Below are 18,070 nucleotides of genomic sequence, written 5' to 3' on the forward strand. Positions count from 1 at the left end.
TTTAGTAAGCCTGCCATGACTGCTACAGCTCACATTGACTTTTCACTATTTATCGTATTTGATCAAGTACTGGTAGGCCCCATAATGTTCTCTAGTTGTCCAAGGTTTAGTCGTTTTGTTTCCAGAACCTGTTTGTAAGGTATCTCCTTGAAGGCATGCTTTCTTACACTATTACTATGCCCATCTTAGAAGCTAACCCAGAAGAAACTTGAGAGGTGCTGACGAAAGATGAGTGTGCAAGCCAGTGATACCTGGCCCATGAAATCTGTGAAGAAGAGCATGTTGGACAGGAAGGCAGTCCATCCAATGAGGTGGCTGATGCAAAGGCAGCGGTAGTGGAGAGGCATGCTCACCAACACTCTCAGCAGCGACTTCATGGTCATTGCCCTCTGAGTCTGAAATAAAACATGAAACACAGGTGTGATCTTCAGTGCAGACACCCAGACAGCTGCAGAAGCCAGAACACATGGCCATGTTGTGTATCTGTCACTTGGCCATCACACAAGGTCACTTTTCCAGGACATGGCACCTAGATTTCCATGGAGCAGACTCAGGAGATGATCACAGAAGCTGCAGTCAAGAAATCAAATGACATATTGTATTGGGCAAATCTGCTGCAAAAGACCTCTTTAAAGTGTTAAAAAGCAAAGATGTCACTTTAAGGACTAAGGTGTACCTGACTCAAGCCATGGTGTTTTCAGTTTTCTCATCTATGCATGTGAAAGCTGGACAATGGATAAGGAAGGCCAAAGATGAATTGATGCATTTGAATTATGGTATTGGTGAAGAATATTGAATATACCATGGAATGCTAGAAGAATGAACAAATCTGTCTTGGAAGAAGTACAGCTAGAATGGTCCTTAGAAGGGGAGGATTGAGACTTCATCTCAAATACTTTGGACATGTTATCAGGAGGAACCCAGAGAAGGACATCATGCTTGGTAAAGTAGAGGGTCAGAGAAGAAGAGGAAGACCCTCAGTAAGAATTGACACAGTGATTGCAACAATGGGCTTAAACATAGCAACGATTGTGGGAATGGTACAGGACTGGGCAGCATTTTGTTTTGTTATACACAGGATCGCTATGAGTCAGAACCAACTTGATGGCACCTAACAACAACCACAACAAGCAGTCTTAAGCCTAGAAGAGGGCTTTGGTGATCTAGGGAGAAGGTAGATGGTTTTTGTTTCAGGCCAAGATACAAAGGGCAGCTAGCCTCCAAACTTTGAATGACTGAATGAGCTTGGAAGGAGATTCTTCCCAGATCTTCTAGATGAAAATGCAGCTCTTCTGACACCTTGATTTCAGTCTTGTGAGACCCTAAGCAGAGAACCCAGGTGAACCCACCCAGACTCCTGACCTACAGAACTGTGAGATAATTAATGGGTGTTGTTTTAAGCTGCTAATTTTGTGGCCATTTGTTCTGCATCAATATAAAACTAATACGGAGAGCCAGTAAGTATCCTGCTCTTGGACCTCCTCTGGAGCATTCCTCTGGATCTTGCCTCCATTGACACACCTAAATGAGCCCTATGTTTACTCAAAAGTTGTCTCAGTTCCCTAGAGCTGCTGTAACACAAATATCACAAGTGGGTGACTTTAAAGAACAGACATTTATTTTCTCACAGTTCAGGAAGCTAGATGTCCAAATTCAGGGTGAGATCCTTCCTAGTCTATTTCACTTCTGGTAGCTGCCAGCAATCCTTGTAGATACCTCTGTCTCTGTTGTCTGTCTTCCCTTCTCCCTGTGTGTGTATGCATGTGTCTCTGTCTATGCTGCTCTTTATATAACTCAGAAGTGATTAGGTGTAGGATCCACCTTACACTGGTATGACCTCAACTGATTGATTACATTATATAAAATTGCAGTATGGAAGATAATTACATTACATTAGATTACATCAAATGTAAGGTAATTAATTGACATTAGATTATATTCACAGTTAAAGGGGTAGGATTTAACAACTATTTGGGGGGACACAATTCAATCTACAACAGTCCACCCTTTGGTCTTCCCCCCAAATTCGTGTTCTTCCTACATGCAAGATAGAATCACCCTGTCACATAAATGTAGAACTTAAAAAATAAAAAATGAATACATAGGCCCCAAATCCTTTTATTTAGACTTGAAATATGTTCAAACCAGAGGCTACAATTTTTGAATAGCAGGAGCCTTGAGAAAATGAGAAACTTTGAACTATTGACACAACTGTTTTGAAATACAAAAAAAACAAAACAGCCTTTAACACTTTGTCATTACAAGAGAAGAAAGAAGCCTTGGGAATATTAAGCAGTCAGCTTGCCCTGAAGACACTGAGACTATAAACATCAACCAAGATGAGTTGATGGGTCTTGCTCGTCAGATTTTTACTTATTCTGAATCTTGAAATAATGAAATTAAGTCCTGGCTCATTTATTTACAAAAAAGTCTCCTTGTTCTATTTTAACTATAACAGCGTGCTGTTTTGTAACTCTTAATCTTATGATAATGCTTTTTACTTCTTTGTGGGGATTTGTATTTATGCATTATAGGTTTGTTGTATAAGTTGATTTTTTAGTTCATTTATCTCGTGGTATAGTATTAACTCATTAGCCATGATTGTACTGATTTTCTTAGACTTAATTAGTATTAGAAAGCATAGCCATTTCCTTGGAATTAGGAAAAGTAATTGTTATCTGCACATGTCTGGCGATCTGCTTCTGAAGGGCCACAGCATTGAAAACCCTATGGAGCAGTTCTGCCCTGCACACACGGGGTCAGAGTTGACCTGACAGCAGCTAACAACAGCAGCATGTCAAAACAAGTGGTGATTGTAACAGAAATGCCATCCAGAATCACTGCTTTTTCCTTGACCACAGGAAGGATCAGCTCAGGGCACAGACCAGGGAACAACAGCCTGGTCTTCACACCTCGGACTAAGGGATGTAGCTTCACTTTCTCTTCTCTCTCTCCAAAAATACACAATTAATATGGAAGCCTGGCTGGCAAGTATTCAACCTCATTGCAACTATTAATTTATGCGTCGGCCTTATACATAATTTTTAGCCTGCTTTGTTTACCTAGGAAACCCTGGTGGTGTAGTGGTTAAGTGCTACAGCTGCTAACCAAAAGGTCAGCGGTTCGAATCCGCCAGGCTCTCCTTGGAAATCCTGTGGGGCAGTTCTACTCTGTCCTGTAGGGTCACTATGAGTCAGAACTGACTTGACAGCAGTGGGTTTAGTTTTCAGTGGGTTTTTGTTTACCTAAATTTTCCTTTCTTCCAAAAAGATGAGCTTTCAAATTGTGCCCAACACTTCTGTAAAAGCCAGGAAGGTAATCAAAGCCCCTTCGGGTATTTTAACTCAGAATAAAGATTCAGCTGGCATCTTAACCCTTAATCCTTTGTAAAGCTCTTTCAACTCAACTGTTTTGAGGCCCGGGAGCTGTGTTACTGTATATACTGGGCCCCACTGAGAGCTGGAGACTGAGTGGTGATACACTTATGAGTGGAAAAGGCACACAACCATCAGAGGCAGACAGAACTTCCCAAAAGTATGCAATTAAAAACTCAAAAGGAGATGATTTAAATGTTGAAGGAGGTAGTTGATGGCACAGAGGAATTGGAGATAGATTTAATGGAATGTAATTTGAACCCTGAAATAACTCAGGCCTCCTGCTATTTAAAAAAAAAAAAATCACAGTTCTCAAACTGCAGACCAAAAAAATACCAAACCCATTGCTGTCAAGTCAATTCTGACTCATAGCAACACTACAGGGCAGAGTAGAACTGCTCTATAGAGTTTCCGAAGAGTGGCTGGTGGATTTGAACTGCCAACCTTTTGGTTTGCAGCCATAGCTCTTAGCCAGCACACCATCAAAGCTCCTAAAACTGCAGAGCCATCCTCATTTTGGAAAGTAATAACTTTGACAAACGATGACATCAGTGCCCTGGCCTTGGCCTAGTGTAGACTCCCACTGCTTAGCTGGAGGCCTTCCAAAATCTACATTTGGGAATAGAAGTATCTGATGCCTGCCTTTAGGCCTAAGATCTGTTTCTCTGGTTTTTCGTTTTATTTTTCTTTCCTTAAGCCAAATAACAAAATCCCCCAGAGCCTACAGTGTCGGGTATGTGGCATATATTGGAAAATTAGTTGCATTACTGTATGTGATGAATGTATTTTTTTACTGTTGTTGTTGTATGCCATCAAGTTCCAACTCATAGTGACCCAGTAAGATAGAGTAGAACTGCCCCATGTGGTTTCTAACACTATAATCTTTACGGGAGCAGATTGCCAGGTCTTTTCTCTTGCAGAGCCACTAGGGTTTGAACTGCCAACCTTTCGGTTAGCAGCTGAGCACTTAACCATTGTGCCATGAGGGCTCCTATTTTCTTACTAGTGTGGAGGAATTATGCCTTTTAAAAGTCTTTCACTTATTTGATGACATTTGATCCTCACAATAGCCTGTGAGTTGGACCAGTAGGCCCTGGGCCATGACGTGATCTGGTGGCCATGAGGAGGTGGCTCTTTGGGTCCAAGTGCCAGGGATAATGCAGGTGATGCAAACGGTTGGCAGTATGAAACCACCCAGTGGTACCATGGGAGAAAGGCCTGGTGATCTGCTTCTGTTACAATTATAGCTAAGAAAACCCTATGGATCAGTTCTACTCTGTACTACACGGGCTCACCATGCGTCAGAGTCGGCCTGATGGCAACTAACAGCAACATCTACTTACCTTCAGAAAACCCTGCCTTGCTTTGTTTCTTAAACTCTGACATTACTTTTTCCTTATTTTCAAAGCAATGCTTGTCCATGAGAAAAATCATGGATATACTGAAGAGTTTAAAAAAGAAAACTAAAACCTCCTGTTAGTCCATCACCCCCTCCCCAAAATAACTTCACTTAACATTTTTAGCATATTTCTTCCCATTTTTTCCATGTATATGTGTAACCTTTCCCAAAATAGAGATCATTTCATGTATGTGTGGGTGTATTACCTAATATGTCCTAAATAAAATCTCCAAAAACACACACACCTTCTAACGACTGCATGGATTCCATCATACAGACAGTCCAGGCTTCCCATGTGGTTTTGCAGAATTGCACCACCAGGGGGCTCCAGTCTAACTAGAAATCATAGAGCTGGGGTTCTGATTTGGCAGAGAAGGAGGGACAGGGAGTGTGGGTGTTCTTTCCCTGGCAGCTTGGTGTAGGGAAAGGTGGTCTAGCCAGGTCTCAAGAGACCTGCTAATGTTGTTAGCTGCAGAACAAAAGGCTGCCTAGTCCTGCACCATCCCCATGACCTGTATCCAATCTGCTTTTCTATCTCTATTTTCAATTTTACAAACTGTGATCAGTTAAATGACTTATACTTTCCCCAAACACCTCTCATTCCCCGCCCCCCTCCCCCGGGGCTTTGCTGACACTAATCTCTATGCTAAGAGTACTCCTCCCGCTACCTATCCATCTCCTAACCATCATTCAAGGTATAACTCAAAGGTCACCTCTTCCATGAAGCCTTCTTCTGTTTGCTTAGGCACCACCTCTCCTGCTTGTGAAACTAACAGCAATTATTATTACGCTTCTTGTGGTGGCCACGGATATGTGCCATTGAGATCTCCCGTTGCTGGGAGCATGGTTACTGACCACCATAACTCCAGTCCCTCTACATCTACCATCCGCCCCCTCCAAGGCTACACTTTCCCTGGGCTGCTCCTGCCAATGCCTAAGCAAGATGGGGTACTAGTGCCAGCCTGTTCCTGCAAGACATAGGGCTCCTGTAATCAGTAACTTTGCTTTGAGGACTCCACATTGGCCTGGCTGACACTTTCTTAAAACTTCATTGTAACCTGAAACACCTTCTGCCCAATTCTCCTTCCTTCCTCCTCTCCTTTCACAGGTGTTTGACCTACATCATAATATGAAGACTTTCTCTTTCTATTCCTACTTCTTCCCCTTTATCCTTCTTCCCCACCAAATCTCTTGCATATCTAATCTAGTCTTGGTGTCTGCTTCCTGGAAGACCTAAACAGATACGTTGTTTTTCCAGCACTTACCATATTCTGCCTTGGATTATGATTATTGGTATAAATGGCTCATACCCCCTACTTGACTGTAGAAACATAGGGCATTAATCAGTATTATGGTCTTGGGCATAGGGACTGGGAATTAGTCAATTTTATGGCCCCTAACTTAAGGTGGTGTAGTGGTTAAGTGCTATGGCTGTTAACCAAAAGGTCGGCAGTTTTGAATCCACCAGGCACTCCTTGGAAACTCTACAGGGCAGTTCTACTCTGTCCGATAGGGTCGCTATGAGTCGGAATTGACTCGACGGCAGTGGTGGTGGGTTAATAGTATAGTGCTTTGCACATACACAGTACTCAAAGCAGTTTTTCCAAAAAATATTGATTACAATATGCTTATATACTGATTTAGGAGCCCCTGGGTGGCAGAAACAGTTAAGCGCTACCACCTGAATGGTTATTGGTTAGAATCCACCCAGAGGTGCCTCGAAAGAAAGGCCTGGCGATCTGCTTCCGAAAAGTCACAGTCATTGAAAATCCTATGGGGTGTAGTTCTACTCTGACGCACATGGGGTCACCATGAGTGGCAATCGACTCAGCGGCAACTGTTTTTTTTGATTATATACTGGTATAAATTATCGACAAGGCCAACCAGAGAAGTCAAGCTCACAGAACTTGTTTGAGAGTTCTGTTAGAGATTGTGTCAGGTCCCTGTTTGTGCTTAGAGCACTCAGCATTCTGCTGGGCTCATAATAACAACACCTGTATCTAACGCCTTACTGTGAGGGGGCGGCACCATACCTTACCTAACACCTAACTTGATATGTGGTGAGCACCACCCTAAGTAACTTTACATGGATCACCTTCTGTAATGTGTATAGAAACCCTGTCGGTAGACAGAATTACTTTCTCATTTTACAGAAGAGGAAACTGAGGCACAGAGATGTTAAGCAGCTTGCTCGAGGTCATACTTGCCAGAGGTGACAGAATTGGGATTCGAGTGCCCATGCTCCTAACCTGTTATCATACAGCCCAGTATCATACAGCAGGTGCCCAATAATTATTTGTTGAATGAAAAATACCGGTCAGCCAGCGAGAAGAACCAAGATTTGAACCCAGATCTTCTGACAATATCTTTGCCAGTGCAGAAGCCCTTTTGACCATATCCCTGAGGAATTGGTATTCAAACTCAGCTTGGAGGAGGATGGAGTTGTTGCATCAATGCTGTCCAATAGAACTCTCTGTGACAACGGAAATGCTCTGTATCTGTGCGGTCCTATCATTGCATGGTCCCGTGTGCTTATTGAGGTTTGAAACCTGGCTAGTGCAACTAAGGAATTGAAGTTTTAATTTTATTCAGTTTTAAGTTTAATAGCCCCAAGGGGCTAGCGACTGCTATATCAGTCAGCATAGTTCTAGATTCTTCTCTGACCATTTCCTCATAACTTGGTTCCACTTCTCTGGCACTTTGTTGACTCTCCTTTAAATTATTAAGCTAATGAATTCACTGTGCAGTTCACTGGAAAGGGCCTGAAAGGAGCAACCCATCAACTCACGACACACAAATTCAACATGCCCAACCCAGTCACCAAACGAGGGATGCTGCCACATGGAAGAACAGATCCGTAAGCCTAATCCAAGTGGCAGAGATACTTCGTCTGGTCTGAGGACCGTTCCAGGCTTCTCTTATGCTCTAAGCTTCCAGAACTGGCCTATCCCTGGTGCAAGACTCTGAAAGGATGAGAGAGCCAAGGGCCAAGGAAAAGGCACCTATTTTCCCGAAGTATAAAGCTTAATGCCAAGGGTTAATAGCTAACGGGAATCCAAGGGTTCAATTAGACTTCACAAAACTTTTCACATCATATGAGCAAAGACAAAGAATAATAAAAAAAGAAAGAGAGAAAGGGCAAGAACAAGAGCATTTTTTCCAAGTGAAGACAAAGGAATTTGCATCTTTACCTTTTCAGCAAGATTTTTGGGTTTTTTTGCCTGCATTGCCAGCTCTGGGTTTACATAAGCGTTTTTCACTTTCTCGATAGAACCATACTCAGAAATTTTGTCTGATGACAGCAGAGGGTCCTGGGGGGCTTGCTGTGGGAGAATATCCTTTGCAACATCTCGGAGTGGAGCTTCAGGGATACTGCACAGGTGAATAACAACACACAATGTAAGCACCAAGGCGGAGAAGAAGAACATGACCTGAAATTCCGTGCCCAGCGCTCTTCCCAGCTCCAGGTGGGCCCAGTCTATGGCACCCAAAAGATAGCCCAGAGAACCTCCGAAACCTGAAAAGCAAGAGAGACTTGTGTTAGCTCCTTTAGCAAACTGTCTTCCTTTTCCACTGTGCATGGGCCCTCCCCTTCAGAGGGAAAGCCCGCTGAGGACAGGAGAGGGAGCCCGGCTGTGATGGGAGAAGTAACACAAGGAGAGGCTAAGAAACCTCGAGCCAGGCAGCTTGAGTTCAAGTCCTGTTCTAGCATTTGCTTGCTGTGAGCTTGAGCTTCCTCACTTATAACATGGGGTGATAGTGAAAGACTAATGAAAATGCTCAGAATAGTACAAAACACATAGTAAAAAAAAATCCATGACTTTCAAGTGAATTCTGACCATGGCAATTGCATGTGTTACAGGGTAAAACTGCACTCCCCCCCGCCCCCGTAGGATTTTCTTGGCTGTTATCTTCATGGAAGCAGATCACCAGGCCTCTCTTTGGCAGTGCCACTGGGTGGGTTCAAACTGCCAACCTTTAGGTTAGTAGTAGAGGGCAAACCATTTAGGCCACCCGGGGCCCTAAGACACAGTAAATGCTGATATTTCCAATCAGAAGTATTGTGGCATTTCCAAACTGCATTTGCTACAGTGCTTCTCAACTAAATTCCTGACCTGAAAGAGCCCCGAAGAAAGCTAATTTTTGACAGCAATAAGATATAATGGTTTGTATTTTTTATTGTTGTTTGTCTATTAAGAAGCTTTCCAGGAAAATGCAAGTGTGCAAAGATCAAACGGCCCTGGAAGCTATCTTCTTTCTTCTATTAGAGCTCCAGGTACTGGTTCCCCGCTGATAGCCACAGAAAAAAATAAGAACAAAAGTTTAAGTAAAAATTGTTTTAAAATCCTGTTACCTCACAGGACTTCCATCTGAAGTGCTTCTGGTTCTTGTTTTATCTGCTTATGTTTGAACATAGTGTAACTTCAGGGACACCAAGGAAGAGCTCCTCAAAATCAATCCCCCTTCATGGCCTTGTACCTGAAATCCCACTATTAATGAGTCATCCTTTGGGCTTCTGTTCTTAAATGCAGCTCCTTCTAGTATGGGCATTATTCAATTCAGTGCCAAAGTACTAAGAGCCCCTCAGATGCTCCTCCTGGTGGCAGATATCAGTGATTTCTTCTGAGAACACCAGGCTGAAATCAGGGCACGTGATGAGTAGGTGAATACCTAGGGATGTCAGGATACAGAGGCCAAACACAGCCTCCACCTATGCCACACGCTTATGTAGGGTTGATCCTTCATCAAAAACCTTTCAACACCAGCCTCCTGTCATGAATTACCACACACTAATTTTTTTTTTTTTTTTTAATATCTACCTGGACAAGTCATCAGCTTTTTTTCTTTTGTTTGTTCTGGCTTATGAGTGAATTCTGCATTTTATTTCCCAGATAAAGACAACATCACCACAAACCAGGGAATCATGGAAGAAAACAGAACTGAAGGAACTCTTTCTCTCTAACCCTAAGCAGAGGGCAGTGGTGTTTCAGTAGTAGAATTCTTGCCCCCCCCCATGCGAGAGATTCAGCTTTGATTCCCCACCAATGCACCTAGTGTCTGTCACTAGAGGCTTGTATATTGCTACGACAAAGAACAGGTTTCAGTGGAGCTTCCAGACTAAGACAGACTAGGAAGAAAGGCCTGGCGTTTGACTTCTGAAAATCAGCCAGTGAAAACAACCCTATGGATCACAACGGTTTGATCTATAACCTGTCATGGGATGGTACAGGACCGGGGAGCCTGAGTACAAGGAAAACCAACCAGAAATAACACAAATACTCTGCTCAAAGATAGAAGACACAAACAGATCTGATATTTCCTTAGATTTACAAAGTGACTTTTCTCTTCAACTATGGTGAGATGATATGTTTAAAATATCAACCACTGTTTCTGCCCATCCACCCTCCTCCTGGTATTTCCCAGTGGGCCCATCCTTCACATCCAAGCTGGGCCAGGATGCCTCATTGCTTCAGGGACAGGATGTGACAGCAGAAAGCAGAGAAACAAGAATGTGTTTCTTTGCTTCTGAGTTTCAAAAGCCCAAAGGCTTCATGGGGAGGGGAAAGGACTCATGGCACAGACAGCAGAGTCACTAGCAAACAAGACATGACTTCCCAGACTAGACATAACTTTCAAAGCTGGAGGTGAGGGAGGGGTGGAACATCCATGATGGGTACACACATATTGGTGAATCTCTAAGGCAGTGGTGGTCTTGCTGTCTGCTCCTTGGTTCTAGCTGGGGTTCGAGTGTGTGGGTGGGGAGTAGAACCTCCCAGAAGGCTGGTGGGATCCAAGAGCTGAGGTGAGAGACTGGTGCCTCATTTCCTGGGCAGACTCCAGAGATGAAGCAAGACTTCAAGGAAGAAATGGCTGTGTGGTGGGTCTAGACAGATGAGCTTATTACATGGCAGGCTTTTTTCTAAGTGCTTGACACGTATTGAATCAACCAGTCCCCGTAACGACCCTTTGAGGAAGGTACAAATTTTATCTCTATTTTAGAGACAAGGAAACCAAAGCGTGGAGAGATTGGAGTTTACAGAGTTCACATCACAGTGACATGGCGTGGGGAGAAAGAATGGCTGGGAAGGGGCCCAAGAACCCTGTGGTCTGAAGGAGCTTTGCAGACGAGAATGAGGAATGGTTCAGTTGTGACCAGCTCAGCCTGACCGATGAGATAATGGGCATCTCAGTAAACCAAAACCAAGCCAGATGCCATTGAGTCAATTCCAATTCATGAAGACTCCACGTGCATCAGAGTAGAACTACATTCCATAAAGTTTTCAATGGCTGTGACCTTTTGAAAATAGATCACCATGCCTTTCTTCTGAAGCATGCCTGGGTTGATTCCAACTTCCAACTTTTCAGTTAGTAGCATAGGGCTTAACCATTTGCTCCACCCAGAGACTCTCCAGTGTGACCAGATGACATTAAAAACCAAATGCCTCCCACCGCTGCAGCCTTCACACTGTAAATCCTCCAGAACTTAGAGGCAAACCTTGAGGAAGGAGGTGAGAGAACATTTTGAATTGACTACGTTTTCACCATCCTGGGGCAATCGGCTCAAAATTTAAGTTTGTGGTTTGGAATTCGCACCCATTTTAGGCATAAAAAATGTATCAACGTTTTCATCTCCGAGTATAAGCTATGCTATAAGGCAGAAAATTTGCAGCAAAGCAACACCAAGATCATATTCTCTTCACGTTAAACAGATGGATGCAGAGATCTGGTGGGTGTGTTCCCAGAGTCAGCGTAGGCGCTGAGGTTGGCATGTGTGCCCCTACTGAAAGCTGCTAATGCTGTGCTAATGGGTGCAATGCACTAATGGCTCACACAGAGCCTTCATCTGTTTTATCCCAAAATTGTCTGAAAGCAACTTTTTCAATCTGAGCATATTAATGGCCATTGCTCCCCTAGTTCAGATAAGGGCCTTGAAACTTTCCATTTTCTGACATGACTCATAAAAATCTTGACTCTTGTTTCTTCTTTTTGCTTCAGTATTAGAAATGACTACAAAGTTGAGTCATTCATTAATTGGCCTGGTTCTGGAGTCCTTTGTGGCTACCCTGAGTTTTCTGTAAGTCTGCAGAACTAATATTTTTAATTCTGAGTTGTAACAGCTCATTGTACTGTAAGGTAAATTGCTGAGTGTTTTCGCAGAATGCTTTAACTCCTCCTAGTGGTAACCAGGAGGAGCTCTGGTGACACAGTGGTTAAAGCACTCGGCTGCTATCCAAAAGATTCAAACCCACCTGCCACCCCACAGGAGATAGTTGTGGCAGTCTGCTTCCATAAAGGTTTAGAGCTTTGGAAAACCTATGGGGCAGTTCTACTCTGTCCTATAAGGTGGCTATGAGTTGGAATCAACTCGACGGCAATGGGTTTGGTTTTTGTGGTAACCAAGGTGCACAGAGTGCATGTGCTACAGTAAATGCTCAGGACTAGAAATCCTGAACTGAGTGGGACAGCCTTGTGTACGACTGCAAAGCCTCGCAGGCCATCTTGCTCTAGCTACTCCTGCAGTGACATGCCAATCAGACTTTGCCAAAGGAACCCACACACATGTTCAGCACTCATACAAAGCACGTTAGCACCTGTGGAACTACCCTTGGTCGATGGAGTCTGGAGCCCATGAATTAATCTTACTCCTTCATCCTTCAGAAGAAGACTTCTGGAATGTATTTCATAAGATGTCTGTCTCAGAAGATCCCGGTGAGATGGAGGATAGCTGCCTAGAGCAAAGGCCAGTTCTGTAAAGCTTTTTACCTTAGTTTTCCCTGTTCCATTCCACTATTTCCTCTTGCTCTCTGGAGTCCTTTCCCAACAAAACTATCTGCACACAAACCTCTTCTGGGCTCAGCTTTTAGGGAAAGCTAGACTGACAGGAACCACGTCATTGGTTGGTGGTTGGTTTGTTGGGTTTTGCCCCTGGTCTACCTCTAACCAGCTGTGTGACCTTAGATTAGTCACTTCACTTCTCAGCAACGCAGTTTTCTCGTAGGTAAAATGAGGATCATAAAATAAAATGTTTATTGAGGACCTTCCATATCCAGGCACTATCCTAAGTACAAGGAGCCCTGGTGGTGCAACAGTTAAGTGCTCAGTTGCTAACTGAAAGGTCAGTGGTTTGAACCTACGCAGAGGCTCCGTGGGAGAAAAGACCTGGTGATCTGTTCCCATAAATGTTAAAGCCTAGGAAACCCTTTGGGGAAGTTCTACTCTGTCCTATAGGGTTGCTGTGAGTTGGAATCGACTTGACTCAATGGCATACAAGAACAACAAAACTGCGTGTATCCCTAAGAAAATGTAAAGGAACTACATGTTGTTATTGTTAGGTCCCCTCAAGTCGGCTCTGACTCATGGTGACCCCATGTGTGTGCAGTAGAACTACACTCTACAGAGTTTTCAAGGCTGTGACTTTCTGGAAGCAGATTGCCAGTCCTTTCTTCCAAGTGCCTCTGGGTGGGTCTGAACTGTTTGTGCCACCCAGGGGTATTATTACTCAAATATTCATTACGTAAGTCCCTGAACAGGGAAATAAAGGCCACTGATGAACTGACAGGAGTCCTCGTGGCCCAGTGGTTAATCGCTCAGCTATTAACTGAAAGGTCAGTGGCTCGAACCCACCAGCCTCTCCACAGAAGAAAGACGTGGTAGTCTGCTTCCGTAAAAATTACAGTCCAGGAAACCCCATGGGACAGTTCTACTTTGTGAGTCCTCAACACCCACAATTCTTTGAGGGCTGTGCTGACCTCATTTGAATGGAAAGGAAATAGAGGTGTCAAGACAGCGAGTGCCTTGCCCTTGGTCACCCACTACACCTACAAAGTGGAAATTCCTGGATCTTTGGTTTCTGACCTGGCTGCAGCCTCTGGGAGCTTTCCAAGGGAGATGCAAAAACCATGAGAAGCAACTTCAAATGCAGCCTGTTCAGGAAACAAAACCACCATCCAGCCTGGGAAATTCGATGATTATTCACGTACGAGAAGAGATTAAAATAGCCTCAAACATGAAAAGGGACGCCTTCCCGTTGTGTTAATGGTTTGGTCAAAGGGGTCCATGTTTCACCCTTATTTTTCCTCTTTTTTGAGTCCTTAATTTTTTGCTCATTAGGATATTCGTTACACGTACTTACTGCAAAGTATTTAAAAAATATATTTAAAAAAACAGAAAGTTAAAAGAGACTGAGCGAACCCCTGAGGGAGCAAGAGATCAGTGGGATGCAGACCCCAAATTCTCATAAAAAGACCATACTTAATGGTCTGACTGAGACTGGAGGAATCCCGGCGGTCATGGTCCCCAAACCTTCTGTTGGCCCAGGACGGGAACCATCCCCGAAGACAACTCATCAGACATGAAAGGGACTGGACAGTGGGTAGGAAAGAGATGCTGATGAAGAGTGAGCTAATTATATCAGGTGGACACTTGAGACTGTGTTGGCATCTCCTGTCTGGAGGGGGGATGGGAGGATAGAGAGAGTTGGAAGCTGGCAAAATTGTCACGAAAGGAGAGACTGGAAGGGCTGACTCATTAGGGGGAGAGCAAGTGGGAGTACGGAGTAAGATGTATATAAACTTATATGTGACAGACTGACTTGATTTGTAAATGTTCACTTGAAGCTCAATAAAAGTTAATAAAAAAAAAAAAAGAGAGAGAGACTGAGCCTAACAAGTTACCTATTCTTCTAAAGATATACGTGGGGCAAGTTCCCCACTGAATCCTTACAAATAAACAAAAATTTTGAGGACTTAGTGGGGATACAGAATATGAAGTAAATAAAAGCTTTTGCGCTGCATCCTTGCTCTGGGCCGGTGAGCATTTGCCAGACATTGTGATTATATCATTCTATGAGGAAGGAAAATTTCAGAGATACTAAAGTCACTCAGCAGTTAATAGGATTTCAACTAGGACAAGCTTTCCCATCATGCCTCATCCTGGTCTCCCCCCGCTGGATAAAGCCCACTTGCTTGGACTGAATTGTGTTCCATAAAAGAGGTATGATGAAGTTCTAGCCCCTGTACCTGTGCAGGTGACTTTGTTTGGAAACAAGGTCTTTGAAGATGTCAAGATCAGTTAACATCATTGTTGTTGTTAAGTGCCATTGAGCTAGCCCCCTGGCTCATCACCACCCCTCGCACAACAGAACTAAGTGCTGCCCAGTCCTGTATCATCCCCATAATTGGGCGTGGATCAAATGATCCTTAGGGTTTTCACTGAATGATTTTCAGAATTCTATTGCCAGGCCTTTCTTCCTAGGAGCCTGTCAGCCTCCACTACTAGCTTTCAGAACAGTGCAACAGTAAAGTTCCAAGGCAGCTTAGTCTTGAAGCTCTGCTGAAACCTGTTCGGCATCACAGCAACACACCAGCCTCCACTCTCAGATGGGTGGTGGTTGCACATGAAGTGCACTGGCTGGGAACTGAGTCTGGGTCTCCCCCATGGAACCACCAATGCTTCATTTGTCAGAGTGGGGTGACACTAATCCCATCTAAGTGGAGAGACAGAGAAGGAAGATGGCCACGTGAAAACAGAGTTATGCTGCACCTGCTACAACTGCAAGCCCGGGAACACCTGGGGCTACCAGAAGCCAGGGGAGTCAAGAAAGGATCTTCCAAGAGAATATGGCCCTGCCGACATCCTGAATTTGGACTACCAGCTTCCAGAACTGTGAGACAGTGAATTTCTGTTCTTCTTAGTCACCCAATTTGTGGTACTTTGCTGCGGAAGTCCTAGAAAACAAATACACCACTGCTAATGATAGCAAGGAGCCCTGCTGGTGCAGTGGACAGGCACTTGTCTATTGAAAGGTCGGCAGTTCGAATGCACAAGCCACTCCTTGGAAACCCTATGAGCAGTTCTACTGTTCTATAGGATCGCTGTGACTCAGAACTGAATCCATGGCAATGAGTTTGTTGTTGTTGTGATTGTTTTCTAATGACAGCAAGACCTGGCCATCTGCTCCTGTAAAGCTTACAGCCTAGGAAAACCTATGGGGCGGTTTTACTCTGTCGCATGGGCCCACTATGAGTCAGAATCGTCTTGATGATACCTAACAACAATTACAGCAAGGCCTTGGGTTCAATTTAGCAGAAATAAGGTCAATTAGAAGCATTTCGACACAAAGAAGTTTTCTACCTGTGGGCATGGGTCTTTTAGCTCATGGGGTCCCACAATCTCAGACCCCTGATGGAGGAGGCCCCTGTGGTGACAAGGCAGGGCAGATCCACCAAATCTGACCAAGGCTGGGACGACAGGTCAGACCTCAGTGGCCGGGGACTGAGGAGATAGGATTACTTTAAATATAAGAGACAGAAGCCAAGTAATAAACTGTCTCACTGGAGCCAGTAGAGTCTTTTTAAAACTGTCAGAAATATTCTCATAGATATGTTGGCAATGAAACTTTGACTCTTGTTTGTAAAACATTTGGAATTGTTAGGCCTGGACCGAAGCTCTGAAACGAGTAGAAAGAATTTCAATTTCTGCGGGTGGTTGGGTTCCTTGGGGGAATGCTGTCTTGCTGCTGCTGAAAATCAAAAGGGGCCCGACACTGAACATGCCTTTGTAACAAAACACTTGTTTCAGATGGAATGCTGTCATCATCTCTGCCTGGTTCATGTAAATTCAGGAGGGTTACAGGTGTGCAGAGACTGGGCAGAGTGAGAACACATGTTAGTTTTTGCTCCATTTTTTAATGTGACCTTCCATTTGCAGCAAGGATATTACACTGGAGTCGCATTCCCACATTTAACTCATGAGAATTCAACTATTCACGCTTTGAAAGAGAGAGAGAGCACACCAGAAAGATAACAATTGAAATAGCATGGCTGACCCTGTCCGCTATTCTATCACTGGATTCCATGGCCAGGAGGAAACATCAGAGCAGAGAGAGGAATCTGCAGAAACGTTACAAGGCACAGGGTTGGGTACAGAAAACTAGGCACACTGCATTTTGTGTGCCATCTGAGAGGTGCCTACTACGGTTAATGTAAGCTATCTATGATTATCGCTCATATAAGGGGATTAGAACCTAGGAGATAGAACCTAAGCCTTAAACGAAGTAAGACTCCGCTGCTCTGCTCTACGAGAGAAGAAGTTGCAGTGGTTTTTTCTAGTGAGGAGGAAATTGCTTTGATCCACCCCCACATCCTCACTGGTCAACCCTATGACCAAAGGCCTGCAGTGGGGGCAGCTGGCTGAGGGTCAGAGCTCAGTCTCGATCACGAGACAAAACAAGGAAACTAAATGAGCATGTTGGTCTGATGGATGTGGTTTGCCATGTAGTTTAACTTGATGTTAAACTGCAAGCAGGGTGACTAAATGGAGAGTCTCCTTTCACACAGCTAATACTTCTAAGTGCCTGTTATTAGCAAGGCAACCAGCTTGAAGCTGTTGGGAATTTGCAGGTGAACTCCCATTCCGGGAGCTTACGAATCTGGTAGGAGTGAGAAATAAATATATAGCTAATTGTAAGACAATGGAAAGTGGGAACAATAAATGTGCAGACCAAGTAAATACACGAACAGCAGTATCATTTTAAAAACATAATCATCTCCATAAAAAGGAATGAGCTACGAACAGACAGTGAAGGAGGCCAGTTTGAAAACGCTATGCTGTATGATTCCAACACTATGACATTCTGGAAAAGGCAACACTACAAAGACAGGGAAAAGATCAGTGGTTTCCAGGGGTTCAGAGGGAGTGGGAGGGCTGAACGGGTGGAACTCCGGGCATTTATGCGGCAAGTGGAACTACTCTGTGTGGTACAGTAATGGTAGACACATGACAATATGCTTTTGTCAAAACCCATGGGGGTGAAGGACACAAAGAGTGAACCCTAATGTAAACCATGGACTTGAGTGAAATAGTAATGCATCAACATTGGTTCATTAGTTGTAACAAATGTATCACATGAATGCAGAAAGAATTGAGTCTCTGTTTATGGTGATGAAAAACTAAGCAACGGATATTGGCGATGGTTACACAACATGATTGATGTAACTAGTGTCACCGGATCATACACGTGAAAAATGTTGAATTGGCAAATGTGTGTGTGTATGTATATATTCATACAATGATTAAAAAAATAGGAGAAACAGTATATAGGGAGAGAGGGGATATATGGGAACTTGGTATTTTCTGCACAATTTTTCTGTAAACTTAAAACTGCCCTAAAAATATGGCTTATGTATATATATATATAGAAACCCATTGCCTTTGAGTTGATTCTGAGTCATAGCAACTGTATACCACAGAATAGAACTGCCCTGTAGGGTTTCCAAGAAGTGGCTGGTGAATTTGA

General features: G+C 43.7%; 1 protein-coding gene across 3 annotated transcripts in view; it reads right to left on the reverse strand.

The window, feature by feature from the left end:
- The window catches only part of SLC45A2 (solute carrier family 45 member 2), a 37,422-nt gene that overhangs the window by 10,110 nt on the left and 9,242 nt on the right, over nt 1-18,070 (reverse strand). For 2 of the 3 annotated variants that reach the window (XM_049861954.1, XM_049861947.1), the window contains exons 3-4: nt 7,965-8,290; nt 252-395 (exon numbers count right to left, since the gene is read on the reverse strand). In XM_049861954.1, the coding sequence (XP_049717911.1) occupies nt 252-395; nt 7,965-8,290 (470 nt within the window). The remainder of the gene's footprint in view (nt 1-251; nt 396-7,964; nt 8,291-18,070) is intronic. The other variant, XM_049861963.1, reaches the window with a different exon arrangement.

Source organism: Elephas maximus, chromosome 2 (genome assembly GCF_024166365.1).
Source record: "Elephas maximus indicus isolate mEleMax1 chromosome 2, mEleMax1 primary haplotype, whole genome shotgun sequence".
Lineage (NCBI taxonomy): Eukaryota > Metazoa > Chordata > Mammalia > Proboscidea > Elephantidae > Elephas > Elephas maximus.